The following is a 26,776-nucleotide window of genomic DNA, read 5'->3' as shown; positions in this document are numbered from 1 at the left end:
GCACCTCTCTTCGTCAGATGCATGATGCTACAATAAGGTTGGTTAGTCTTAAAGGTGCTACTGGACTCTTTACTGTTTGACCATTGTGTGACACCAAATGTTGAACTAGATGGACTCCTGGTCTGACCTAGAAGGGCTCTTCTCATGTTCGAAGCAATGTCTGCTAGGTTCCTGGTATATGACCTCTTACCCACGTTCTCCTCCTCTACCTCCGATCCAGGTCTCGTGTGAATTAACCCAGATGCCTGAAACAAAAATATCACAGTAGCCACAACCGACTTTGCCCTGCGCCAGAAGCAGAAATGAAAGAAATCCACTCCTTGGAAAGCCCACCAAGATCAGCAGCTTCTGAGCATAAATTTATTAAGGCTTAAATTTTTCATCAATTAGATGGGAGGCAAGCTAATCTACGCCCACCTCACACTCCCGAGTTGCACAACAGGAATCAAGAGTGACGACGTGTGTGTGCGTGTGCATACTTAATACATGGACTCCCCCACCACACACACACACATGTGCGCACATACACAGAGATTGCACAAGGAAGGAGAATCACCGTCAAGCGTCACCCCATTGCTCCCCAATCCCAGATAGTCCCTTGGTCTTCAGAAGTGATAATCTGTGTTCTTGACTCTGACAAATTTTCGCTCCGCTGGGGGGAAAAAACCTGCAGTAGACGAATAACCACTTCAGCTATATTCATCCTCGTACTTTCTTCCCTACAACTGACAACGATCTCTTTATCGTTTGACCATACGGAAGCCATCTGTGCCTGGACCCTTTCACAGACGGCTAAAGAATAGCGTGTAATTATATAGATGTCAGTTTTGTATACAAATGCTTTTTTTTTTAATTAAGGAAGCATATGGCTTTATTACCCTTGGCTCGCTTTAGCTCCAGCAAAACGCTACAGCCCCGTTGATGCATTTCAGTGCAACGTCCTCTTCGGAGCCGTTCCTTTTTGCAAGCCTTGACGCGGGAGCTCTTGCTTGCCCGATTCAGGGAGGGCAGCAGGGAGGGGAGAAAAGGCTGCTTCGTGGCTCTACTTTGGCAGCTTGCCCGGTTCCAAACTCCCGTCCCAAAGAGAGCAGTGCCAAAACGAGTTAGAAGTGGACCCTCACAACGTCGTGCGTGGCAACTGACCTTTTGCAGTTTGCACATAGTATTGAGAGAGATTTCTGCTTCTCAGCCAAGCAAGAGCGACAGACAAGGTGGCCACATGGGAGCTGGTAAATTGGCTCTGTTTTGAAGTACGAGGAAAAGGTCTTGGAGCAGGAAGAGCAGCCCTGGTGAGCCCCGCTTCTGTTGTGCTCTTGAGCTGGAGGAGAAAGAAAGAAACACACGTGAGAATCTACGGCAAGAAACAACCTGTGATAACGTTCTCAGAGGCGACTTGCTTAATTACGCAGCAACTCCCCCCCCCCCCCCCACACACACACTGCAGATTCGCCAAGGACTAAACTTGAAAACTTTTGGAAGGAACTGAAAATGTCTGGCTTGAGCTTTGTGGAATAACAGCTAAATATCAAGTTTGGCTTAAGATTTCACAAGGGAATAACCTGGTTTTACGGCCAGCTGAAGACGTTCTCGGCGTACGCAGCCTCTCCTGCGCCTACACTGTCACTGGCTGGCTTTGATGAGGACAGCAGTGGCCCAAGCCCTGGAAGGGAAACCAGTAATTTGGACCAAGCATCAGCCCTGCCTGTTTTCCCAGCTTCCATTACCTGTCTGGCAGATGGAGTGGGCTTTAAGTGTAACATAATCCAGAGTTCTGTGCCAAACACACATTAATTCCACATGAAGGAAATTCTAAGGTGAGCAACTGGGTTAAAATATCCAAACGCATCGGTGGGGTTTTGCTTTAGAGAAGTGAAAAACCCTTCGAAGAGCACCGTTTCTTCTTCCCCGATCTATAAAGACTTTCAAAAACACACCTTACTTAAGCCTACGCTTCTCAAATGAGCTGTACTTTCGGGGTGAGACAGTGCTGACCCATAGGTTCAGAACTACTGAATCGGAGTATAGCAAATGTACCAATTTCATTACAAAGGTTTGACAAATCTTCAGGAACTAGAAAGTTGAATGCTCGCCTTTGCAAACACTCAGTGATGCCCTTCTTTGGCGTAATCTTGGGCCTTCTCCGTAGGGGCACTGGTGACGTAGAATGCATGCGGGCACCCTCTTTGATCACCTATCATGGGTTAGGGTTACAGACTAACTGCTTTTGCTTTTTAACTGGTGAACAGAGGAACCTTTTTACTGCTGGGATAATTGCTTCTATTAGGTAAGCTTCCTTTAGAGGGCAGGGCAAGCCAGGTCAGAATTTCTTCAATCCTAGAATTCACGTATCTAGTCTGCAAATCACATTCCTACAGCCCAGCGTATTCCACAACATTGTCATCAGACCAGACAAACCTGAAAATTGTCTTACTTTGGGACGTGCCAACATTCTGTGGGATAACCATCCAACGAGCTATTTGTGACACATCTAGATTCAGTCCTATTGATCCATTTCACTAACTGGGGCACTTTAACTCTTAATAACATTATAACATAACACTTGATTTATATATAAATCGAATGTTATTATTATTTAAGTCTTATACCTGTTGCTGCTATAGATCTTAAGCTGTGACTAATTCAGCAAAAAATTATGTTTAGGGTACACTGGAAACCATAACGGCTCTTAAGTAAAGGATTAAGTAGTGTCCAATTGTTGGTGGTGTAATAACTTACATGATGCGTCTTTTCAACATTTGCTTTGGACATGTCCAGTTATTTGGGAGGAAGTTATTATTTTAAACTATTTGCCTGTCTCTTGGAAATTAACTGAGGGTAAACAGAAACAGACCCCCCATGCCCGTACAGTCGCTAAAAGACTTACACTACAACACTAGAAAGACAAAATCCAACTTCCCGTAACTTACTGGATCGAAGAATCTTATAAACTTATCAACATTTGATCATATCACATATAGACGGTGATTGCATTTGAACTTATTTTTAGATATTTGGAAATCTTTTATAGAAGCGTGGGTTTTTTGTTCCTTTTTTTCCCGTTCTGCACCAATAAATATTTTTTTTTTAAAAAACCCAAGTGGCACTTTCCTCCGTTACAAGGTGTCATCATCAGGTGCCTTGTCACAGAGGAAAATGCCACTTTTAGAAGAATGGATCTGTAGAACCCAATTCTCAGTCTTTGGGTAATGCCAAATGATGGGGAGGGAGGGAGGGAGGGAGGGAGGGGGAGAGAGAGAGAGAGAGAGAGAGAGAGAGAGAGAGAGAGAGAGAGAGAGAGAGAGAGAGAGCCAAGCGGCATGGAGGTCAATCTCAACTCCCCTCTGTCTGGAGATCAGGAGGCAGGGCCACCAGCCATGTGACCATTTTCAACGAGGGCAACCCACTGAGTTCCACCACCTCTTTTCCCAGAAAAAAAAGCCCTTGCCTTAACAAATGTGCAGCTTAAATACTCATGTGTGAAGACAGTGACATCACGTTGCCCTTATTCTGCGTGCAAAAGCCATGCTTTCCGATAGTCAAATGGATGAGGGGCTTCTCACTATCCACATGGCAAGAGGTCCATAATTCAGGGCTCCCAGACACTTTTGGAAGAAAGAAGCAACCACTGACACACAGAACAACCAGTCCCAAGCCCTAGTCAGGTGCTTGGCCTTACCATGGCCACTAGTCGGGTTCAATGGGCCAGTGTAGCTGCCCCCGCTCCATGGAGCCAGTTGGCTTTTTGTCAAGCTCGCTGTGAACAAGGGCATGGAACTCAAGGCGCTGTCCAAGCTGGCAGAAAGCCTCTGCTCGTGTGAAAGTGGATCTGCAAAGAAAAGCACACAGCCTAAAAAGGAGACAGTTCGGCTAAATCCAAGCAAGCAAATACCCTACAGGGCAGCCTCTCACATACTGCTGCAATGGACTGACATATTAATGAATTAATATTAATTCAGAAACACCCATCTTCTTTCCTTCCTGATTACGAATTTTCATAGCTTAGCTCTGATTGCAGATCTAAAATTCTGTGCAGTAACTGTTCCACTGTTTCAGACCAGGGGTCCTTCTAATATCACTGCCTGTTTCTAACAGGTAGCCACAGCCCCCTGATCAGCTCCCAAGGCAGGCAAGACGACAATGTCATCTCTTTAGTTTCTCCCCAGTACTCCATGATCAGAGGAAGTCTATCTAGTTTCTGATAGATCCTACCCTTCATTCACCAATCCTGCAAAATCAGCTGTGACAAGACACCCATATGGAGCCGTATCTTGGAGAATCAGCAAAGAAAACACATCTCGATCCAAGTACATAAGCATACAGCAAACATCTCGGGAAGCTGTACAACTATCATCTTTCAAAACAATCCTAAAAGCAAACCCAAGTAAAGAATTGATTTGAAATGCTTTTTTTCACTCAGAATTCTTACAATTTTGGCAAAGACTGGGGTGGAAAAAGAACAGACAAAAGGGTTGCCGGCATCAAAGGGCTGGCGCAGGGAGAGACAAGAGGTCAGGGAACAGGGGCTGCTGTAACAAAAGGTCAAACAGCTCAACAAATCAGGGCCACAGACTCCCTCTTCAATAAGGGCTTGTTTCAGAAGAGGCTTTTGGAAATCTGAGCCGAAATCCAGATTCTGCGCTGTTTGGTACAGAGCTGCCGTTGAATTAGCAATCAATTATTAAAAGCCCCCAATCAATGAAACAGATACCAAGAAAATAAAAGCCCTGATGAGCGAAACAGAGGCCAAATAAATAAAATAACACAAACGTAGCAGAATGAGGACAAGGGCAGAAGCAAATGGCAGCGAGTCCCATCAAACGACAACCTGACACACTGTCACTGCAGGACGGTTTCAATGCCAAGTCAAACCCATTCCCCGCTTCCGAACATGGACAGGCTCTACAAAGTGCCACACAGCTCTGGAGAGCCAAAAATCGAGACAAAATTTAAAGCGAGGGAAGGTGCACGCAAAGCAAACAGCATCAGCACGGGTTGGGGCTGTGGCTCCTGCTGTGGATTACGAGAACGGAGCAGCGAGGGTACCTGCTGAGCAGTCCATCTGGGAAGTGTTCGCCTCACACTCCATTTTCATTTTTTTAGCACGGGACTCCGAGGTAGAGGTGGCAACGAAGCTTGTTGCCGAGAAACGGGAAGGGTCCGCGTTGCAGTGGCGACCTGCATTCTGCTCCAGAAGGTCCATTTTCCTTTTGAGAGAAGACATGGCTATGGAAGAGGCAACGACTGTCCCCGACGCCTGAGCCCTCCCGAGCAAGTTGGTGCCCGGAATGTTGTGCTGGAGGAGGAAGTGGTCTATCCTGGCTTTCAGAGAGGGGTGGGGGAGGGGCTGAGAGTGCTGGCTGAAAGCCACTCCCGTGAACGGGTCGCTGGGCACTCGCCCCCAGGACGCCTCGCTCCTGTTGCACTTCTCCAGGGTCTCGTGGTCGATGACTTTGCCCGAGGGGAGGAGCATAGGGAGGGTCATTATATCCAGAGTGATTGGATCCAAGAACTCTTCAGGGACGTTCTGCATGGCTTCCATCAGCCTCTGCTCCTGGCCGTCTGGGTTGCCAAAGGGCACCACGTCGCTTTCCATGGGGGACGGAAGACTGGAGGCCTGCCCACCGAAACCCGGCGCCAGGGATTCCGAGGCAACCCGGAGTACATTGTATGCCACTTCGTGAGGACAAGATTTGGCCGGCTGGCCCCAAACCTCCAGTTTCTTAATGCAAGGCAGACCGCCCCCCGCCACATGGGTAATGCAGACTCTTAAGTGCGACACGCTACTCAGGGAGGTCGGGCCTTTGTTCCACAGTTCCAGAGACGCAGAGCCAGAGAAGGAGGGGAGCCCATCCATCTGATGATGGAATGGAGGCCTTGGCTTGAAGCCACGGTGGCTGAAAGTCACTTTGCTTTGATTCTTAAGCACAGCTTTGCCCACCAGGGTAAAAACCTCTTTGTCCAACACAGGCTGACCGGCCAGACCTGAGAATGAGGATTCGGGGCTGTTCCAAGAGGCTTTACCGGATGAGGTAGACGTGCAAATATCCAGCCCTGTGATGTTCTGACAGCCCCCTGAGGAAATGTCTACGTTAATCCGGCAAATTTCTACATGGAAGGGGAAAGAAAGTGTCACTTGGACAGGGGGCTTGATAAAATATTCACAGCGGAACCCACGATTTCTCTTGGCAAGGTCTTCCGAGATAAGATTTTCTACTTCATAACCATCGGCTGAGATCTATAAGAAAAAAGGGGTTGAAAAATCAATTCTGTTGCCAGTGTACAAAAACAGAGAGGCCCACACCTTCTATAACATGCAAACCTGGCACAGGGCCTGGACGCCATTAAGCATTTTAGGCAGCCACAGAAGAGCTGAGCACTGAAATAAACTGGACTTCATTACTCAGCTTTAGATGGCTCACACCCCAAATGTGTCTGACCAGAAATGAATGCTGGTTAAGAAGTCCCTCCCATGATACCAATGGGGGAGGGGGGTTGCCATGTGGGTTGGGCTTCTGGGGCACTTTGGGAAACAACAAGAGAAGAGTTTAAACTGAGGCCCATAAACACGACATACCATTGCTCCAAAATTAGCAGAAAGCATTACAAAGTCCTTTGGAGCCATACGCTCCAACATCAATACAGTTTTGGACATCCAGGGGATTGCACTTATTTAAGAATAAGGTTTGGGAGGACAGCACACACTGTGGCTGCAGTACACAGCTGTGCAATTCAGCCCCAGCAACAGAACAGAGGGGCGCACTGGCGCATCGCTGAACTTAACCTATTACCCTCCTGAATGATGAGAAAGCCCTCTCAAATTCTGCGGTTTCCGAGCCTCAGAAGAGACCAATGTCCGAACCTCAGAAGACGCCAATGTCCTTCACATTCCCCCTCTCTCTTTCGGTAAGAAAAAGGATCAGTATAGTTGACCACAATTCTGTAAGGTGCCACTGGAATTAATAGTCAAGCTCATAATCACAGCTCAGGATGCTTCTGCAGTATGACTGCAAAATACAGAAAGCTCCTAGTAAGTGCACATTTCAGTCCCTCCAAAACCCGAGATTTAAATTTTTAAAGAGGAAAAAATAAAGCAAGTTGCTAGTCCTTAAGGACACATGGGGCTGGTTTAGTCTCAAAAAAAGAGAAAAAGGGTTCAGTAAGATTTCAAATTACTAAGAGACGGGATTCTAATTCCCTACATCATTCGGTGCTCTGTTGTACAAAATATTTAAATTTAGTTTTCATAAATGTTACAGATTTTAATTGCCCTTTACACCAGATTCGGGTTAGCCTGGTAAGTAGACCTTACAGGCCACCACTAATAGGTAATTTCCTGTAGAATGCCAAAACTACGAGGGGAGTCCTTTTCCATTCTGCCCTCTGAAGAGACAATCAAGTTTGCAAAAGTGCTAGCAGAGTGAAAAGCTGAGGAATATAAGATGGTAATCTCTGGCTGAGCTCTTAACTCAGCTATGAACACACTGGGGGTAGCCTCGGGCAAGCTACTCTTTCAGCTTCAGCCTCTTGAGAAAAATAATACCACTGAATGAATGGGACAGTTATCCCTCTAACTGAATCATAACCTGCAAAGCAGAAGCTCCAACTTAGATAGTCTTAGTAGATACATCAGCCTGGCTTTCTCCAAAAGACTTGTCAGAAAAGACATTTCACAAGGGTAACCAGACGACCTGGTGGATAACCAAGGTGGTCTTGCTAATTAAGTTACAAAACTTACTAGTTCCCCTCCCAAATTTTCAACCGCAGTAGTACACATATTTACTTTAGCCATTTCTGGCTTGTTGACTGCTCAAAAGTTAAAGAGAGGGGAGGAAGACAGAGGGAATGAACCAGTTCTTTCGCGATTTGTAAAAGCTTCCCATCCAAAATTAGTAGCTGGCAATGCTTATTTGCCAAAGATGATCATTTAAGTGGTTAATTGATAGAGCAGAAATGCTTTATCACTTGACCCTCTTCCCCCCACCACCGCCCGATACACAATTTGAGGCTTTGACAAAGAAGCAGAACTTTTAAGGCCTGAAATAAAGCACACGTACAGCTAACCATCGCACCCCACAAGCCAGTCTTTGTGCTGGAAATCAATGCCCCCTCTTGAGGGTTACTCGAGTAGTTAAGTTCTGGAATTACTCAAGAAAAATATTGCATAATATTCCACCACATAAAAACGGTGGTGGGAGGAGGGGGGAAGAGAAAACCAAACAGTTATTCATTCAGCACTTCTCCTCGTCAAGACTTTTGAGCCATCAGGGCTTCTGGGCTTCATTATGACATCAGACCCCTGGCTGCTGACTGGCAACAGAAAGTGGGCGGCTGAACCAGCTCTTTTGGCCTCCCCAAGGACAATGGCCAACACGAGAGCCCCTTGACGTGGGCCTAATCCCCTTTAGCAGGTTGCTCATCTGCGAACGACTCAAAATAGCAAAACTGGTCAGACTTAGAGGCCACACATTGGACAAAGGCGGAGAATAGATTAAGGTCTAAACTGACCTGCTAGCGATTCCACCCCTCCCCAGTTATCTTACATGTCAGCAATGCAACAGAAGCAGGGGACCCCACACAAAGGATCTGCGAAGAAACCAGCAGGTGAAATTTGTCGAGTCGTATTTCTCATGGGGTTGGTTTTTACGCCTGACAAAATACCTTGTTGCAGTGAATTCTGGGCTTGAATTGTGGTAGGCAGACATTGATCACCATCTTGACCACTTGATTTGAAGAGCTGGATCTATCACCAAACGAAAATGCACACACAGAAAGATATTTTTTAGTAATTCTGTAGAAACAGATGGCAAGAAAATGACAAAGCATCCTCCTCATTTTAACCTCTTGAGGAGACCGCAGGGCTGTTATAGCGGTGGCAAAGCAATCTCTTCGGTTATGTTCAGTGTGGACTGCTCTAGAGAGAGAATGCTTTCTGTTCTGCGGGGGCAGGGGGGGGAAAGAGGAAAGCAATTCTGCCCAACCTCTTTTTAAAAGAAGAGTTCATACCCCCAACTCCTTTTTTTGGGTTGTGTGTTTAACTGAATATGACCAGAGAAGGCAGGGCGAGCTGCAGGTTTTTATGGCTTCTTGGGCATGGGCTGCCACGACCTTCCCACTGACAGGAGACGAACAAAACTCTATCACATTCCTTCAAGGTCCACCATCAGGGTCTAAAAAGGAGTTCAAGAGTTAGGGCTCCTGCAATGTCAGAAAGGGCCTGGAGGAGGCAGCAGAGTATGCGATTTTATTGCGCTGGGCTTCTTCCACCGCTGCCGGGCACTGGACTAGGCCCAGCCTCAGCTAGTACCTGAACACACTGGCCTACACTAGCCCTGAGGCAGGGTATATACTCCATGCTTTCCTTAAGAGTAATCTGCACACCACAGAAAGCAAGATTACAGCTTCACATGGCTTCCCTGAACTTGATCCTCCTTGCGGGACTGCACAAGGAACGCGCCCGTTGCAGAGGGTCATAAACGCAGCTGCCAGTGCATATAACTCTGGCAACCAGTTGCCCTTGGGTGTGCAGGACAAAGCCAGAGATTCCTCCCCAGCATTCTCCCTGAACGTCAGGAAGGAGAGAGACCAACTTACCCCTTCCCCAGAGCTTCCCACAAAACTTGACTGGCATTGGCAGTCCATAATTATTTCCAGCGGCCAGCGATACTACCCATACAGAGGATTCGGAAAGTGGCCAGTCTCTCTGGCAAGACCCAACTGCCCCTTCATGCAGTAGCAGAACATACCAGGCGATACAGGGGAGAGGGGGGTTCAGTGAAGACTGCAAATAATGGAAAGACCAGACAAATTCGTAAAGGTTTTGCACTCCTGCAGGTGGAAAGTATGTGCACAAAGCCGTCAAGTAACGTGCATCTTCCGTGCCAGCACCTGTATTACATGAATGGGCTAGAAACCTTTAACTGTGTTTGTTCATATGAATGCTGGTGGGAGACCAGATGCATCCACCAAAGAGATGTGAACCCACAGCTGGCAAGGACGAGACCGACAGCAGTAGCACGTTATTTCTTGGCCTCAGCACTGAACTTCAAGCATTCAAGATGAAATTTAGTAAAGGGAAAAGGGCCCATAGCTAAGTGTGTCATGTCTGCCCCCACCATGCCATTATTTCATGCTGCCCTGTATTTCTGAACCAGTGTTTCATGCTGTAACTTGATGTCATATTGCCATGCCATAACTGCTTTGCTTTCACAGACTTACGGAAGATGCAGGTGCCTTATCAAACGGCTGTGGAACTCTCAGAGCGTCTGACCTTGTACACTGCGCACTCCCATGAGTTGCTGTGTCTCAACTTTGATCTCCTACTTTCTCGTTGTCTAGACTTGATAATTGAAGTATGTGAGAAGTTCTCAGGAACGGTTCGCGCCAAAAGTATATTTACTGATGGGAGGGGGAGCGGAGTAATTGTCTTGAAGAGGAATGGTTTTCTCTCGTATTGTTATTCCTGTCAACCTGTTTCTTACTGCTTAAGTTGCTAACCTTGCTTCTGAGTAATCCTATGGACATATCTGTGGAAATGATCTGATTTCTGAATAAAACCATTTAACCAAGAGCCTGGATTCTTGCTGCAATAGTACAGGGATCTATCTGCCATAGCCTGTCATCCATAGCCTGACAAAATGCTTTACATGGAGTTCTCAGGTTCCATTCTTGGCTTTTTATGCTGGAAGGATCTGAAGATCCAGAACTGGGCAAGCTTCCTGCCCAAGACTTTGGACCAGAACACTGAACCCAGTGAAAGGCAGTTTCATCTCTCTGGTACCCCTGCCATTTGAGAAACTAAAGACGAGGGCTTATTCTTTAGGGGTCTGTGGTATGCCCTCCCCCACAAATATTTACCTGACATTTATGATCATTTTTTTTCAGACTTTAGCTTACTTTTATTTACCACTATTTGCTACTTAAGAGTGTCCCAATCATTTAGCAAAATAGCAAAGATGATGCATCTGACGAAGAGAGCAGTGGCTCTCGAAAGCTTACGCTACAATCAAGTTGGTTAGTCTTAAAAGTGCTGCTTTGCTACTGCAGACTAACACAGCTAACTCCTCTGGATCTAATCATTTAGAAGGCTTAATGTTTGTTCTACTAATTGCTGCTGCTCGTAAGGATGATTTAATCAATGCAATCTCATTTCCCTCTCCCAGGCACTAGATAGGAGACGCTTCCCAAAGGAAGACTGGCTCTGAGACTGACCCCAGAAGAATCTTGCAGGTTATTTTCCTCCTCAGACGGGAAGCGATTCTTCTCTGCAAATGAGTGTCTTGCCCACTGTGAAAGGGAAGGGCGACGGGGATCCAGAAGGGTGAGGGACGTTACAGCAGAAGTTGCAAGCTGTGCTCAGAAGGCCAACACTACTGGCTGCGAGTTCTCATCACGTTACATGGTTTGAGTGAGAGCTCAGGAACCTTATGAGACTGGACAGGAGGGGAAGCCTGTGGGCTTCGGAAGCCGTGATGGGTAGGGAAAGGGGTGAAAAGGTAAGGGGTTCGCAGCGTATGATCAGGCGTGCCACACAGAAGGAATCCCTCTGCCCCCCCATAATGCTTTCAGGGGAACGGGGTGCTGCACTGGTGCCCTCCTTATTTTGAGACTATGGGACAGAGCAACAGGCACAAAGGCCCAACAGGAGCTATGCCGGTATCTATTTCCATTTAGAGCAATAATTAAATGGGCAGCGGTTCATTCAATGCTTTACCAACACCACTTTCCTAAAGCAAGTTATCTTCTCCAGTCAGAGTTAATATTAAACCAGCATGACTTACAATCCCCATGGTAGTTTTCATGGGTGCAGGGAGAAGAGGAAGAGATATTACTCTGCAGTTATTCCACCAGCTACCTATCAGAGCCAAAACACACGTTAAGAAATACCCAGGTTCAGCACGTGTTCTCTTACCTCAAGGTTTGCCGGGATCTGTAGGCGTCCTGGAAGCTTAAAGTTTAGCATTTACAGAGCAGCAAAAAGGGGAAGGGAAATACAGGCGCCTGTATTTTAAGCTTTAAGCTTCCAGGACGCCTTTAAGCTTCCAGGACGCCTACAGATCTTTAAGCTTCCAGGACGCCTACAGATCCCGGCAAACCTTGAGGTAAGAGAACACGTGCTGAACCTAAGTATTTCTTAACGTGTGTTTTGGCTCTTAGTTACAAGGTTTTGGCCCTTAACGGCCACGGCCCCTCATATCTGCAAGACTGCCTCTCCTCATGTGCTCTGCCTCTCCTCATGTGCTCATCTGAACAGGGCGTTCTGCAGGTACCACTCTGCAAATGGGCAAAACTAACGACTGCCCACACACACGCATTCTCTGTGGCAGCTCATACCTTAGAGAATGGGCTGCCTGGGGAGATCTGGAAAAATTCCCCTTCTCCTGGCTTTCCACAAATTATGCAAAACTGAATTATTCAGCAGGGCTTTTTCACTCCAGCAACAGGACTGTTCTGTAAGGAAATGGTTGAGAAAGATGCTCTGGTAAAGGGACTATAAACTATACTACTTGGTACTGTCTGTTGATGTAGATATGCTCCTATGGGACTGTTTCCACGTCATATTACTTTGTTTTGTTTCAGCAATGTTTCACCAGTGTTCCTACATTTAAATGTATGCTTCTTTTCAAATTTCTGCAGTGCATACCCTATTGTATTGGTTATTGATTGTCTCAGATGTCGACTGTGTGAACTTAAACTGTGAAATCCGCTTTGAGTCTCAGTGAGAAAGGCAGACTTCAAGCTCCCACTCCCTCTCCAAGACAATTACTACTGTTATAACGTGGAAACTAACATCCCAATCCTGTACCAGTCCTACAAAGCTGATCCGGTAGTTCTAACGTTTTTACCATAGTTGAGTGATATGATGCTGTAAACCCGGGGAAGAAAACTCTTGATCAAACTTCAAAGAGCCATCTATCCAGTCCAGACCCTACATTCCAAGAAAAGGGTGAAAGGTGTGCATGTAGGATGGTGCTCAGCACCCAAAATTCAGCACCTTCAGTCTTCGCTGATGAAGAAACAGCCCTGCGTAAGTAGCAGTGGATCACTTCAGCCTTGCAAGGAAGCAAGCTTACAAAAGATTCTAGGCTTACGAGAAGTGCTCTGTTAACTTGCCTGGCCATATTGTCTCCAGAACAGATGCACACCCTTTCCAAATAAATAAATACTCTTGTGGCAGCAGTAGTGATCTTGAAGAAGTCTTCTTTTGGTTTAGAAACCCAAGTTTTGGAAAGTAACACTTGCCGAAGGAAAATACCTATTTACAAACATAATCCACGCTAGCAATGCAGCGGGGTGGATGCAGCCGCCTGGGAACTTTGTGAAGGACATTCCACCTTCCCGCTGCAATCAACTCAGCCCCCTGAAATTAGGTTCCTGGAAGACAGCAATGGCTGGGTGGGGGGAGGGGGGACAGAGGTCTGTAGTTGGAGGAGTGAATTGACAAAGGGAACCTGTTCCAAAGACTTGAGGGCCATTACGTCTTCAGAGCTGGACACATGCCTGAGGTATCCTTCTCAGTTATGAACACTCATTATCATTGGTAGTGATAGCTTTGGAACAGCATCTAGTCCAAAAAAGGGATTATTCCATAAAGACGTTTGGAAACTGGTTAGCTAGCCCCGTGGCGCAGAGTGGTAAGCTGCGCCTCAGGGCTCCTGACCTGCTTCCAACTTGAGTTCGATCCTGGCGGAAGCTGGGTTCAGGTAGCCGGCTCAAGGCTGACTCAGCCTTCCATCCTTCCGAGGTTGGTAAAATGAGTTCCCAGTTTCCTGGGGGTAAAGTGTAGATGACTGGGGAAGGCAATGGCAAACCACCCCGTAAAAAGTCTGCCAAGAAAACGTCGTGATGCGACGTCCCCCCATGGGCCAGTCATGACTCGGTGCTTGCACAGGGGACTACCTTTACCGTTACCTAGCTAGCTTAATACAGTGGTGTAAGGCTGTAGATTACATTTCATGAGGATCACATTGTTAAAGCAGAATGAGCTGAATTCTGTGCATTGTACACGGCGCTGGAAGAAACATGTTTTTTTGGCCTCTGCTGGTGCCCTGTGACTACCGAAAAAGGTGATGGTGTCGGGCTCTGTGTGAAGGAGGCTATTCACGTCCCCTTTCTCCATGTAACTGCCTGCATTGCTTTTTGTGTACATGGGTCCCCCACCTCCCACAAACACTTTCTTCTTGATTATTACTTTTAAAAACTAATCTACATGTTCAAAATCAATCCATTCTAATTTGGCATCCCATAATACATTTCAGTGTACCATATAGTACACTGTACGTTAACCTTTCTGAACAAAATGGAAAGCAGTCTGTAATAAGGGCCTGTAAAGCCTTCTTGGGGTCTGGTGAACAAACAGTATCACTCCAACAGCATTTTCCATGCAGAAATGGTTGAGTGGTATTATACTAATACAAATAATAGGATATTGTTTAAATTGCAATTTGCTTCATACGCTGTTGCTCGTTTCCTCAACTGTGCTGTTTACGTAGCTAAATTCTTTCCCCATTTCAAAGAATCATAGAGTTGGAAGGGACCTCTAGGGTCATCTAGTCCAACCCCCTGCACAATGCAGGAAATTCACAACTACCTCTCCCTCCCACACACACCCAGTGACCCCTGCTCCATGCCCAGAAGATGGCAAAACACCTTCAGGATCCCTAGCCAAACTGGCCTGGGGGAAATTGCTTTCTGCCCCCAAAGTGGTGATATGCATTTCCTAAATAGAGAATGCAATCCCAGAGATAAAGACCGTTACCCATATATTACAATTACACCAGCATCAGTGATACTTAAAATTGAATTTACAGCCTTTTCAGTGTTTTATTGGTTTTTTCAAATTGTGATATTAATAACTATTTAGCCTATTCATGTTAACTCTACTTATCATTTTGTTAAACATTAACAGCAGAATAGTCTTTTAATTGTTCTGGGTAATCTGGTTTGTCATTAAAGTTTCAGCTGTAATCTTTTGGGATTCCTTAATGGGGTTCTCTCTCTTCTCCTCTGACTTACTGGGATACCTCTGCTTTCTATAACCTTTTCTTAATCATCTAAAACTTTTGCAATAAAGAGTAAACAAACACTTGAAGTACATTACTGTACTGTTGGTTTTTTAAAAAAATATCAAATCAAGTGTTTCTTCTAATATAACTTTATTTACAAGATACCACAATAAGGTCCATTTAAATGCTCTGGGTGCATATAAATTCCAAAAATATTGGACAATGGGTTTGGTAAAGTGACGTTTAAGTTAATAAACTAGATGTTCAGAAACAGTCATTTATATTCCCCACCAAACTTGGATTAAGTCCCAAGAATTAGCTTTCAGAATTTGGGCTCTAAAACCACGACTCCTTACAGCACAGAGTTAAATACTTTATGGTGCAAATAGCTCAGTTTTTCTGAACGGCTACGCCGGAGCAAGGGAAACCATTCCCAGAAGGGCATTTCTACCACTGTGTATCCAATTTGACGGAGCTGCCTCCTTTTCAAATTGTGAAGTCCCAACAGGTGTTTTGAGTCGTAGCCATAGTGGTTCCTATTGGACACCTGAACAGCTAATTTCGTGCCTGCAAGATGTTGCCCGCTCGCTGGAGGGTCTGGAACTTCACAAGAGGTTTTTGGTTTGGTCAATGCCTTCAAGATGGCACCAGTAAGAGGAACTCCATCGGAAAATGCGAAATGGTCCCAAGTAGACAAAGACCGTCCTTGCTGTATTGGTCTTTTCTGAATACACGTTTCTTCCTTGCTTCCAGCGTCATCCACTGGGGACTGGTTACCAGAGCTCCCCTTCAACAGCCGATTCATTAAGTCATCTGTGAGAGATACTCCACTCTCTTTTAATTCGGATGTTACTGCTGCAGCTTCTGAATGAAAAGGCAATGGCTTTTGGTTTGGGTCTAAACGAATCTCCAAATCAATTGATCTAGTGTGAGGTAAGATCATGTGGCTTTTGACGTACTGGGGTCCGCCCAACATGTCTTCAAGAAGAGAGAGTGCTTCTGTGACTTCTGGCCTCAGGTAGGTCTCCTTCTTGGCAACGTTCCACAACATCTCAGTCACCTCTTGCTTCAGCTGCAGTGCAAGACGATTGCCTTTGTAATCCGGGCATTCAATCTCCACTGTGCCATCGAGGGTGAACAAGTCTTTGTGGAGGTCGAACTTACAACCACTGATTAGTTTGATAAACTTGGGACCTAGAGCACGATCTATCAAGTCTTTCGGGAAGCGCTTTGCAAATGCCAGTGCTAACAAGGAGGTGAGGAAATGCTCAGGGAATTTCTGAAATTCGTGCATCTTTGTGCGCAGCTGCTCCTCAAGGCACGCATAAAATTCCTCTGCGTTAGGCGGCTCGTAGTTCAGGCATCCAAACGACCACAAGAACTTGGCAACGTCTTTGCTCCGGCAATAAGTTGCCCGGGAAGGCATAGAATAGGCAACAGCATTCATAATCCTTTCATCGAGGTAATGCAAAGCTGAACAAGCAAGGGTGATGTGCATGACACCCTGAGCGCCTATAGTAGGTAACCGAGGAGGAACTACCGTCCCAAGCTGCTTCAGAAAGGCAGGGTGATCAACATGAGTGTAGCGGAACATCTTGAGTACGTTCACTAAGGCATAATTGCTCATCTCTGCCATATGGACAGAGACTTTATCGCCGATTTTTCGCATAGTGTGCTCTGAAAGACCATGACTGGACTTAAAGAATCCTAAGCAAATGGCACCCACTTCCTCGAGGCTCAAAGAGTTCAAGTACTTCAAGACCAAGTTGTCGAGGTTCTTCATTAAATCCTCAGGGGCTTTGCGGCCTTCGCCTATAATGTAGACTAACTGTACTAGCTGGGGTATACTGAGATCTTGCCAATGCAGACTAACGTAGCTTAACATGATCTCCAGATACTGAGGGACACCACGCCCCAAGCAACGCCAAAGGTCAGCCACCAGCAGAAGTTGATCCAGGCCCACGTCCCAGGCCCGACGGCAACATTCGGATTCATACACCTTCAGCATGGAGTGTGTGGGTAAAATGGCTAACCGAACAAATGCGTTTAAAACCGTAAGCAGCTCGGAAATATCAAAGAGCCGAATGTTTTCGACCGCGTAGCGACACAACATAGTGAACCTGTTGTTGGATTTCAGGCTTGCGTGTTGTTCCGCTGGCAAGCTGCTCAGCCTAAAGAAATTCCCTGCAATGGTTTGTGGTTTCAGGCTGCTTTTGAAGACAGCAACATCCTGAAGAATCTGACTGCTTTCCTCTATAGAAAGGGGCTGAAGGAGTTTGGCTCTATTGTAACTCAGAGATTCATATTCAGGCCTTTCCTTCTGAAATGCCCTCGGATCTTCCTTCGTATCGTAAGCTTCCACATCAGCAGCTCGGCCACCATCTTCTGCAAGATCCTGCCTTATTGACGGTGTCAAGCTGGCCTGGGTAGAGAGAGACTTGATGCTTTCCAAATCCAACAGGGTGTTCTTTGTGCTTGAAAGCCTCCGCGAGCAGGTAATGCTGTACGTGTTCTGGACCTGTTTGGCACCAATTCTTCTGTAATCATCTTCAATCAACCCATCATCTGAGCTACAAGATACTTCCTTATCAGATACGTATTTGGCCCCTGCGTAGGCTGATGGATGAAAAGATACCCTGTATTCTGAAGGTGTCCATAGTCTGAGTGTGACAACGGGCTTGGAACTCTTCTCTGCCTTTTGGAAACTCTGGTCCTCTTCTGCTTTTCCAAAGAACATCCTCTTGCCCGGCACTTTGGTTGTCGTAGAAAACGCAGCTGCGCTGCATGATCGTCCTGCAAATCTTCGGCATATTATCCTTGTAGGCATGCTCTCAACTACCGGGTCAGAATGGGTTCCAGATACTGAAAAAAGGGCAGACGAAGAATGAGTGGCTTTCACCTGTCATGAGGAGTTGTCTTTCTCTTAAAAATCATTTAACGTTATGGCAAGATATATTCTGAAATGCAACACTTCCTCAAAGCTTTAAGCAATCGCAGAATATGGGAAGTTCAAGGAGGGGCTGTGGCTCAGTGGTAGAGCACACACACTGAGTGCACGAGGTCTCAGGTTCAGTCCCCGGCACCTCCAGCTTTTTAAAAAAAGGACCATGAAGTAGGTGATGGGAAAGACTCTGCCTGAGATTCTGGAGTGCTGCTGCCAGTCAGGGTAGACGATACTGACCTTAAGAGACCAATGGTCTGACTCAGTTTAAAGCAGCTCCATCTGTGCATGTGTTAGGAAGCAGAAAGCTAAGTCCTTTCAATCTTTTGTACAAACCAGCCCTCACTCAGCCAAGCTGTACAGGAAAGCAAGGAGTACTACAACATGAGATTAGGTATGGGTAGCTCTTACAGGGCTAGAAACTCACTGAACAGATATCACACGTGCACAAAGCAGAGTCCATGACTCAATCATTCTTGGTCAAGGCTTGTGTAAATCTGTCACGTGACCTGGGAAAGGGGGGAGAGTGCAATTTCTCCTAATTGTACAAGGCCTACACAATTTTTTTTTTTTAAAAAAAATGCAATTTTATCAAGTGTTAATGTCTGCTGGAGGCAACCTTAGCCACAACGTGGAAGTCGCTGGCATGATCAGATCCACCATTTTCATTTTCAGACCCACTCATGCTATGATCAATTAAGCTGCAAATGGAATCCATTTCAAGCTGACATGCAATCCCAAGAGGTGCCAAAGGCTTTTTATCACTCTGAATCCCCCAAATCCCCCACCTCTGTCAAGTTCAATAGGTACATTTCAAATGTCCCAGTTTTTCCAAAAAACATCAACTGCACTCGAGCCTTCTCAGTCCCAGAGAACAGCAACAATAGAAATATATTAAATGGCCAGCTACTTAAACGCTGCAAGCTTTCAAATTCAACTGGGCCGCGCTTCAGATGCAGAAGGGCAAAGAAAAAATTACAACCATATAAGAAACTAACAAGTTGGGGGGTTTCCAGTGAACCACAGGAAAGGGAACAGCCTGGCAATACAACTCCCCCCCGCCACTTCCCCTTCAATATCCTCTAAACTTCAGGGGCATGAGCAAGCAGATTTCTCCCGCCCATACAACCCTTTCCCCACTTTTAACTAATCAGTTGCTCTCTATATCCATGTTCATGAATATGTTTGGTCCTCATTGGGGCATTTTTGTATCCCCCCCTCCACCCCGGTTTGGTTAATTTATGAAGTCCTATTTTCCTGCATACCTGGGGAACCCAGAGTATGAAGGGACACCTATCTTACCCAGAGATGGGCTGGTTTTGATGTGTTCGCAACAGGCACGGGAGCCAGCCCTTTTCCTACTCAATGTAAGCTCAGGCAGACTAAAAATACTATGGATGTTGGGCAGGCTGTCCTGTTGATTCAGCTATAGCCCATCTGGCCCTGGCAAAGGAATACTGCTTTGGACTCATAGTGCCTGAAGAACCACTTCATAGGGTTCAGAAATATACAACTTTAAAGCAATTAAGTCATTCCAGCAAATCTATTAATCTAGTCTATTTGCTATGCCTGTAGAAACAGCAGAGATGAGAACCTTTCGGCCCAACCGTGTTTGCGCTGTGACGTCTCTGGAGATCAGGCTTGCGAGCTTCTCTTCCCCCATTTCTCCTTCCTCTCCTGCGCAGATTCCTCCCTTCCATCCACACCTTTCGTGTTGTCCAAATCAGAGGCAACAATGGTTAGCACGAGCAAGGGCTGCCTGCAAACCGTGGACCTAAGAGTGTTTGCAAGCCACAGTTTGGAGCCATCCTTCCTAGGGCCAGCTCCGATCCGGACATAAAGCAAACATATTGCAAGCCATGGAAGGGAGGGGGAAGCGTGCAAGCTTGAGGTACGATCGCCACCTCCAAAGTATGTTTTAGGTGACAGGAAATGAAGGCATCTAAAAAGCCACTCTGGTAGAAGCAGCAGTCAAGCGCTTTCCAAATAGCCCCTTGGGAACAGCCTACAGTTCCCAGAAGGGAGTCTGCAAAGCTGTAACGTAAGAGAAAGCTGGAGAGCTCTCTCTTACACAGGCATCAGTACAATGGGAGAGCTGGGCAACTGGAGGTTTATTTAGAAGAACTAGCACCCTAAAGAACGAACAGAAGACAAAGGGCCAGAGATCCTAGTCGGCAAGGTTGGAATGCAAAGAGCAGAAACAAGCTGAGAGCCTTGCTACAAGTGACATTTTACACGTGAAGGATAATGGATCATTTTCTCAAGTCTTTCTGGGAACTGAAGTTCCTCTCCCCCACCCCTTTTCCTTTTGTTCCTTCCCCTCGCTGCCTGAAGAGACAGAGAGAGCCTACGGCAACATCAGCTTTTGCAAATCGTCTTGCTGGGTGGGGGGGAATGCTCCGGAGAAAGCTGCGAAAGTTGCAGCTGCCTGCCCCAAAGATCACTGAGAGCAGGCTTGTGACTGGAGAAACGATTTGCAAAAGTCGCTGTTGCCGCAGGCTTTCTCTGTCTCTTCAGGCAGCGAGGGGAAGGAACAAAAGGAAAAGGGGTGGGGGAGAGGAACTTCAGTTCCCAGAAAGACTTGCGAAAATGATCCTTTATCCTGGTGGAACTCTCTCTGTCTGAGGAAACTAGGGCCCGGCAGGATTTGTTATCTTTCCACCAGGCCTGCAAGACGGAGATGTTCCGCCAGGCATTTGGTGGGGGCTAGGCTGTCCTCTTGCCGGCCATACCACTGAAGACCTTCCACCACCCATGCAGGAAAATGCTGTATTTTAATATTTTATACCCGGCAATTTTAATTCTTTTGATATAATGTTTTCATGTTTTTACTGTTTTAAACTGTTGTTAAACCGCCCTGAGCCCGTCTGATGGGGAGAGTGGTCTAGAAATGTGATAAAATAATAAATAAACAGGGAAGAGATTTCTTTAAAGTAAGTTTCCCTGCAGTGTTCTATGCTCATGATAAAAGCTTTGCTTTCTGAAAGGGTCGAAGTTAGAAAGCCGCCCACCTTCACCGTCTTCTTGTCCCTAACGGCATCTTTATGAAACAATCTCCTTTGCCTCTGCAATGACAGACACCACGCGGCACAATCCTGTACTTCTTCCAGGCTCCCTTTTCAGAGCACCGTTTCCGACTGTTCCATTTTCGCTCGGCAAGGAGCCCAACGGATTCTAAAGACTGGCTGCTTCACACTTTCTTCAGCTGGCCTGTGATTCTCAGCTCGTTAGCAGCTATTATGGCCTCTAATTAGTATAATTACAAAATGACCACCAAAAATAGCTCAGGTCTTTAGAAACCGTAGCAGGTTTCCTGTCACTTTGCAGGCAATCACACTTCTTGAGCCTTGCCCAAATCGGCACTCAGTCTGCTGCTGCCACAGACACTCAGTGCGACAGTGATGGGGAGAAAAGGAGTAAAAAGTAAGCTTTGCCTGATGTCTAGGCATCATTCCCTCAACCACAAGAGTGGGCTCGGTAATAAGGATTTGAATTTTAAATATGTATTTATTTAGAAAATATATGTCACCTATCCAAAGACCTGCTTAATATGCATTTATTTGTAAAGTATATTTATCTGTCACATTTTACTTAATGCTTTATTTTATTAATTCGACTTAAACTCTGCCTTCTACCCCCGTCAGAAAGTCAAGGCACTTTTTGAGCCAATTTGGTGTAGCGGTTAAGAGTGCAGGACTGGGTTTGATTCCCCGCTCCTCCGCTTGAAGCCAGCTGGGTGACCTTGGGTCAGTCATAGCTCTCTCGGAGCTCTCTCAGCCCCACCCACCTCACAGGGTGATAACAACAGGATAACAACAACATATTTTGTATCTTATGTCTGAGTGAGCGTTAAGTTGTCCTGAAGGGCAGTATATAAATCGAATGTTGTTGTTGTTATTATGGGGTTCACAGGAAAATCACTAGCTGGGAACCAACCTGCTTTGCTTCATGTGCCTTCCAACCACCATACTCTGGGATTTTTGAATCCCACCGTTCCTCCAAGAAATCCAAGGTGATACTAAGCAGGGCTTTCCCATTTTTATGCTCCCAATAGCCGTGTGAGGTATGCTAGGCTGTGACACGGTGACTAGGGCAAGGTTACCCACAGGTCACATGGCTGAGTGGGGATAGAAACCTGACTTTCCCCGGTTCTAGTCCAACGCTCTGACCAGAATGTGAGACTAGATGGACCTTTGGTCTGGTCCTTTTTTTATTTTCTCCACAGGAAGATCCCTTCCTTGCCTGGAAAAAGCCAAGTGTAGGGAGGGACACAGCTGAGTGGTAGAGCATTTCCTTGGCAGGCAGAAGGCCCCAGGTTCAATCCCCCTGGTCTCCAGTTAAAAGGATCAGTTAGTACTTGGGATGAAAGATCTCTTCCTGAAACCGTGGACAGCTGCTGCCAGTCAGAGTAGATGATACCGACCTTGACAGACCAACGGGCTGACTCAGTATCACAAAGCTTCATATATGTGAACATTTCCACGCAAGGTTCAATGCTGGCATTTCCAGTGAGAGTCCTGTGGGCTGCATGGGCTGGGAAAGACCTTTCTTTGCCTGAGGCGCCGACATGTGGTGACTCTAGTCTACAGAATCAGCAACAGTGAGTGGAACTGACCAATGCAACTTTGTATGCGGCGCTGGTGAACCAAATAATGTAGATAACTGAATGGGCTCACCTACCCACGGTTCAGCTCAAGGAGCTCAAAGTGGTATAGAGAGTTCCCCCACAATTCCAACCTTAAGAAATCTCCTAAAAGATGGTAAGTGGTCTAGTGAGCTTTAATTCTATTTACTACAGTTACTGGCAACATATGAAGCAATGCACTTATATAGCGGTCCCGAAAGCCCAGTCTGTCCTGATTTTGCCAGAGCTTGGGAGCTAAACACTCAGTACTTGGATGGAAGACTGACAAGGAAGACTGGGGTCACTGTGAGGAGGAAGGCAATGGCAAACCACCTCTGCTCATCTCTTGCTCTGAACACCCTACGAATGGGATCGCCATGAGCCAGTGGGCACCATGATGCTGCAATATTTAACTAAATGGTCAGAAGACTCCATAATGTCAGCAAACAGCAGATCTGGGGAAGGAAGGAATATAGTTTTTTGGGGGGAAAAATTAAGACGGTGTTCTGCCTCGGGCGGGAAGCTTGCTTTATTACGGAGTTGTATAATCAGCTAATGGCAGCACTTTCCTCTGAAGCAAGTTGAAGGGGAAGGAGGGAAATAGCCACCTCTACCAGTGCCTTTCACAAACGGATCCAACCATTTGGATCTAAGCAAAAAAGGCAATACATTATTACTCCTAGCTTCTGATATATAAAAACAGCAAAACCCCCCAACAACAGCTGTAGCTTCTCTAACGTTTTATCTCATTTTAAGACATTTATTTCTTACAACCAGACAATCCATTCTTGTAAGTCACATCTTAAGGACGTGTAAGGTGGTCACAAAAGGATTCAAGATGGTGCGTGAGAGCATATATAATTGTCAATTCAGCTTGGGATAAGGTAGGTTAAGGATCCAAATGAATATCGCAAAACTCATCTTTGATCTGAGAGAGTCTGTTGCTGCCATCTAGTGTTAAGGGGAACCACCAAAGAGCTCCATGAATTAGGAAAACAGCTGTTTTCTAATTAAACACGAAGCAGGCAGTAGAAAAACGTATCAAGATTACAAGCATGTGCAGGCTTAAGTGCCAAGCTCCTTTCTTCTAGGTTTCTACATGTAATTGTTGAAATAAACTCTGTGAATATGGAGGCCCTTACTTTTAAGGCTGTCAGGCATAAGCAAAGGGGGAAACATACAGGAAAGCAGCACAGAAGAGAAAAACAGCAGAGATATTCTGGCTACAATTTTGTAGCAATTCAATGCATGTAGTATAGAGCTACGGTCAGCAGAGAGAAATGGCCCAGGTTCCGTCCTTTTCCTTGAAGTCCTGTTGTTACTCTCCAAATGGACAAAATATACATTTGGTCTGGCAATTTGCAGGACAGGAAAGGAATGGGCAGTTGGTGATATTTCCCCAATGGCCCTGGATTTGGTTTAGAGACCACAGTTTCTAGTGTAAGGAAAATGATTGCTTTATAGACACTGAGTATTGCAGAGTAAATTCACAGAACACTGATCTTCCTTCACTGTGGAAAATTCAAAGGGAATGCAGCAACTGCATCACATGTACACAGCTTGTGCATGACTATTATGAAGCCTGTATTCCTCTCCTCCTCTGAAAACTGAAACCGGAGCACCTCAGCTATGGCTCTCTGATGGGCAGATATCCAGAAAACAAGAGGACTCTAGACTTGCTACACTTCAGAAGCAGGACTGCGTGATGACCCCTCAAGCTACTATCAAGCTGAGGGTGCCCTGCTGCTACAAGCCACTACTGAAGGGCAGAAGCGGGTGCCCTGCACCAACTTCCACGGTGACTCAACTTACATCATCATGCAAGCATGGACAGGGCTGGTTCTGGAAGCAGAAGGGGGCTTACAGGTCTGGCCCAGGTTGCGCGACATGCTGATGTGATTGTACAATGCAGGCAAGACTCTTTAACCAAACAGGGAGAAGCTACGCCAGCCAGAATGGCCTGCAGTAGCAAGACTTGCCCACATTGCAGTAATGCAGCCTTTTCCATAGTCACACTGCAAAATCGCTCAGATGGATAAATCCTGATGTGTGGTACTGTGCGTGCTTGTGCACAGCCACCCTTTAATACAGCAGCACCATTCTAAAGTATTCCACTGTGTTTTGAAGCTCCAGCTCTGCTATTGGAAACGTCCCAGCACTTCCCTTTCACAAAACATTCCGAGGAAAACTCCAGAATGAGCTCTATTCTTCACAGGCAGCTGCGTGCTTTCTTCAATACAATCCTGCCACTTGCTTACAACAGGTCTCATGCCAGCGCCAGGGGAATGTGCAACACATATCTATCCTGAGCGTATGACAAGCACATCTAATTTATACACGGTATTAGGAAGGAGGGGATACGTCCTGGAGCAATGCATATAGTGAAAACAGCTGCACTTTACCATTTGTGAAACAGCTCTCGTGGCAGCCATCCTACTGTCTTAAACCTGGGGGAAGGGTTTGTATTTTTTCTCTTGTTTTATGTACAGTTTATATAGGATTTATTTAAACCTAAGGCTCCCCACCCATTAGGGGCATTAACTGGCTTTGCAACACTAGTAAACAGCCTGTATATCTTTCTGGATTAGATGTGAATTTCACATGAAATAAACTGCAACCTGTTTTCTCTGCATTTCACAGTCCCTTGACTCTGTTTTTCTTTTTATGCTTCCTATGTAAGAAGTCTGAGTAGAAAGGAGTCCCTGCATTGGATCTGAAGGAATGGCCTGTAGGGCGTGAAAGCCTATGCTGGAACAAAATTTTAACATGTGATAGAGCACTCAGAGTGTTCAACTAGGCCCTGGAAACCCAGGTTCGAATCGCCACCTTGCTGTGGAAGCTTGCTGGGTGATCTTGGGCCAGCCTCACACATTTAGCTTAGCCTACCTCACAGAGATGTTGTGAGGATAAAATGGAGGCAGTGACTATGCTGTTCAGCAGTAGTGTTACTAGTGTGCCTCTGAATTCACTGTGAGCCAGCATGATGTAGCGGTTCGAGCATCAGGCTGGGATCTGGGAGATGCAAGTTTAGAACCCCACTCTGCTACAGAGGCTTGCTGGGTGAGACCTTGGGCCAGTCTCACACATTCTGCCTAACTTACCTCACAAGGTCGTTGTGAAGATAAAATGGAGTAAGGGAGAACAATGTAAGCTGCTCTGGGTTCCCACTGGGCGGAAAGGTAAGGTATAAATGAACGTGAAGTAAATACTCCAAGATTCCTTTTATTATGTAAGGCACAGAGAACAACCAAGTGCCAAGAAAATTCCTGTGGGCACTTGCAGAGAGCAGATGCTTGAATTTGCTCTGCAAAGACCAGTGTTTTGACAGGAAGCCAGCTGTCCCAGCGACGCAGCGAGAAGAGCAGCCGGCTCCTGGTTTGAGCACTGAAACTCTTGGAACACATAGTCAGCATGGGTGGAGGGCCGTGGGGACCCACACCAGGCTGTAGTGGGAAAAGGCTCAGGGCAGGGTGGCCATGCAGGCACATGGCTGGCAAGCCTCCAAACCAGAAGCGCTTGTGCTAGGCTAGGGTGGCCTCGAGGCAAGCACGTTTGCACCGCAGCCGGAGCTGCCACCTTTGGGTTGGGAAATTCCAGGAGATCTGAGGGGGTGCAACCTTAGCAAGGGTGGGGTTCAGGGAGGAAAAGGAGCTCAGCAAGGATATGGTGCCATAGAGTCCACCCTCCAAAGCAGCCATTTTCTCCAGGGGAACTGCTTCCTGTAGCCTAGTGATCAGTGGTAAATTCCGGGAGATCTCCAGTCCGCTGCTGGAGGCCGACATCCCTGCCGCAGCTCACTTTCGCCTAGAGCTGCGCAGCCCACACTCTGCGCATGCGCAACTCACCTGTCGTCGCCCCCGGGCACGGCCTATGACGCAGGCGCCCAGGAGGCGTGGTGACACTCGCGAGGGCGGGGCTACCATCTGTCTCCGGAGAAGACTGGAGCGCGAGGCCCCTATGACGTAAACCTGGGGCGGGGCCAAAGGGAGCCGACTGCGCCGCTGCGGAGGGACGGCAGCTGGAGACCCCCCCACTCAAGCCGCTGAGCGACTTGCTGTGCTCCACCGCCCTCTTTATCCATTCTCTCCCAGTGAAAGTCCCCGCCACCCTCGCCCACTCACCAGAAGCCGCTCGCCTCGCCGCCGCCCTTCTCCCGCGCCGGCAGGTCTTGCCGTTCCCCAATGAGCCTTCTCTCGTTTTCGCCTCACA

General features: G+C 46.6%; 1 protein-coding gene across 3 annotated transcripts; it reads right to left on the bottom strand.

Moving 5' to 3' along the window:
• Nucleotides 1-346: 346 nt before the first annotated feature.
• On the bottom strand, nt 347-26,776 carry LOC129337094 (RING finger protein 37-like). 3 transcript variants are annotated; one of them, XM_054990585.1, is made up of 5 exons: nt 26,689-26,776; nt 8,659-8,740; nt 5,044-6,235; nt 3,677-3,826; nt 347-1,318 (listed from the first exon to the last, which is right to left on the bottom strand). In XM_054990585.1, exons 2-5 carry the CDS (start codon nt 8,710-8,712, stop codon nt 1,104-1,106), a joined length of 1,611 nt encoding a protein of 536 aa, XP_054846560.1. In that variant the 5' UTR covers nt 8,713-8,740; nt 26,689-26,776; the 3' UTR covers nt 347-1,103. The 3 variants fall into 3 exon arrangements, with proteins under 3 accessions (XP_054846560.1, XP_054846561.1, XP_054846559.1); XM_054990586.1 differs by lacking the exon at nt 3,677-3,826; XM_054990584.1 differs by lacking the exons at nt 347-1,318; nt 3,677-3,826; nt 5,044-6,235; nt 8,659-8,740 and adding an exon at nt 15,145-17,864.

Source organism: Eublepharis macularius, chromosome 10 (genome assembly GCF_028583425.1).
Source record: "Eublepharis macularius isolate TG4126 chromosome 10, MPM_Emac_v1.0, whole genome shotgun sequence".
Lineage (NCBI taxonomy): Eukaryota > Metazoa > Chordata > Lepidosauria > Squamata > Eublepharidae > Eublepharis > Eublepharis macularius.
The sequence above is the reverse complement of the archived record's forward strand: the minus strand, read 5'-3'. Positions and strand labels throughout refer to the sequence as shown.

Excerpts from the sequence above, each read along its gene's own strand:
- LOC129337094 (XM_054990584.1), bottom strand. The coding sequence starts at position 17,829 with ATGCCTACAAGGATAATATGCCGAAGATTTGCAGGACGATCATGCAGC.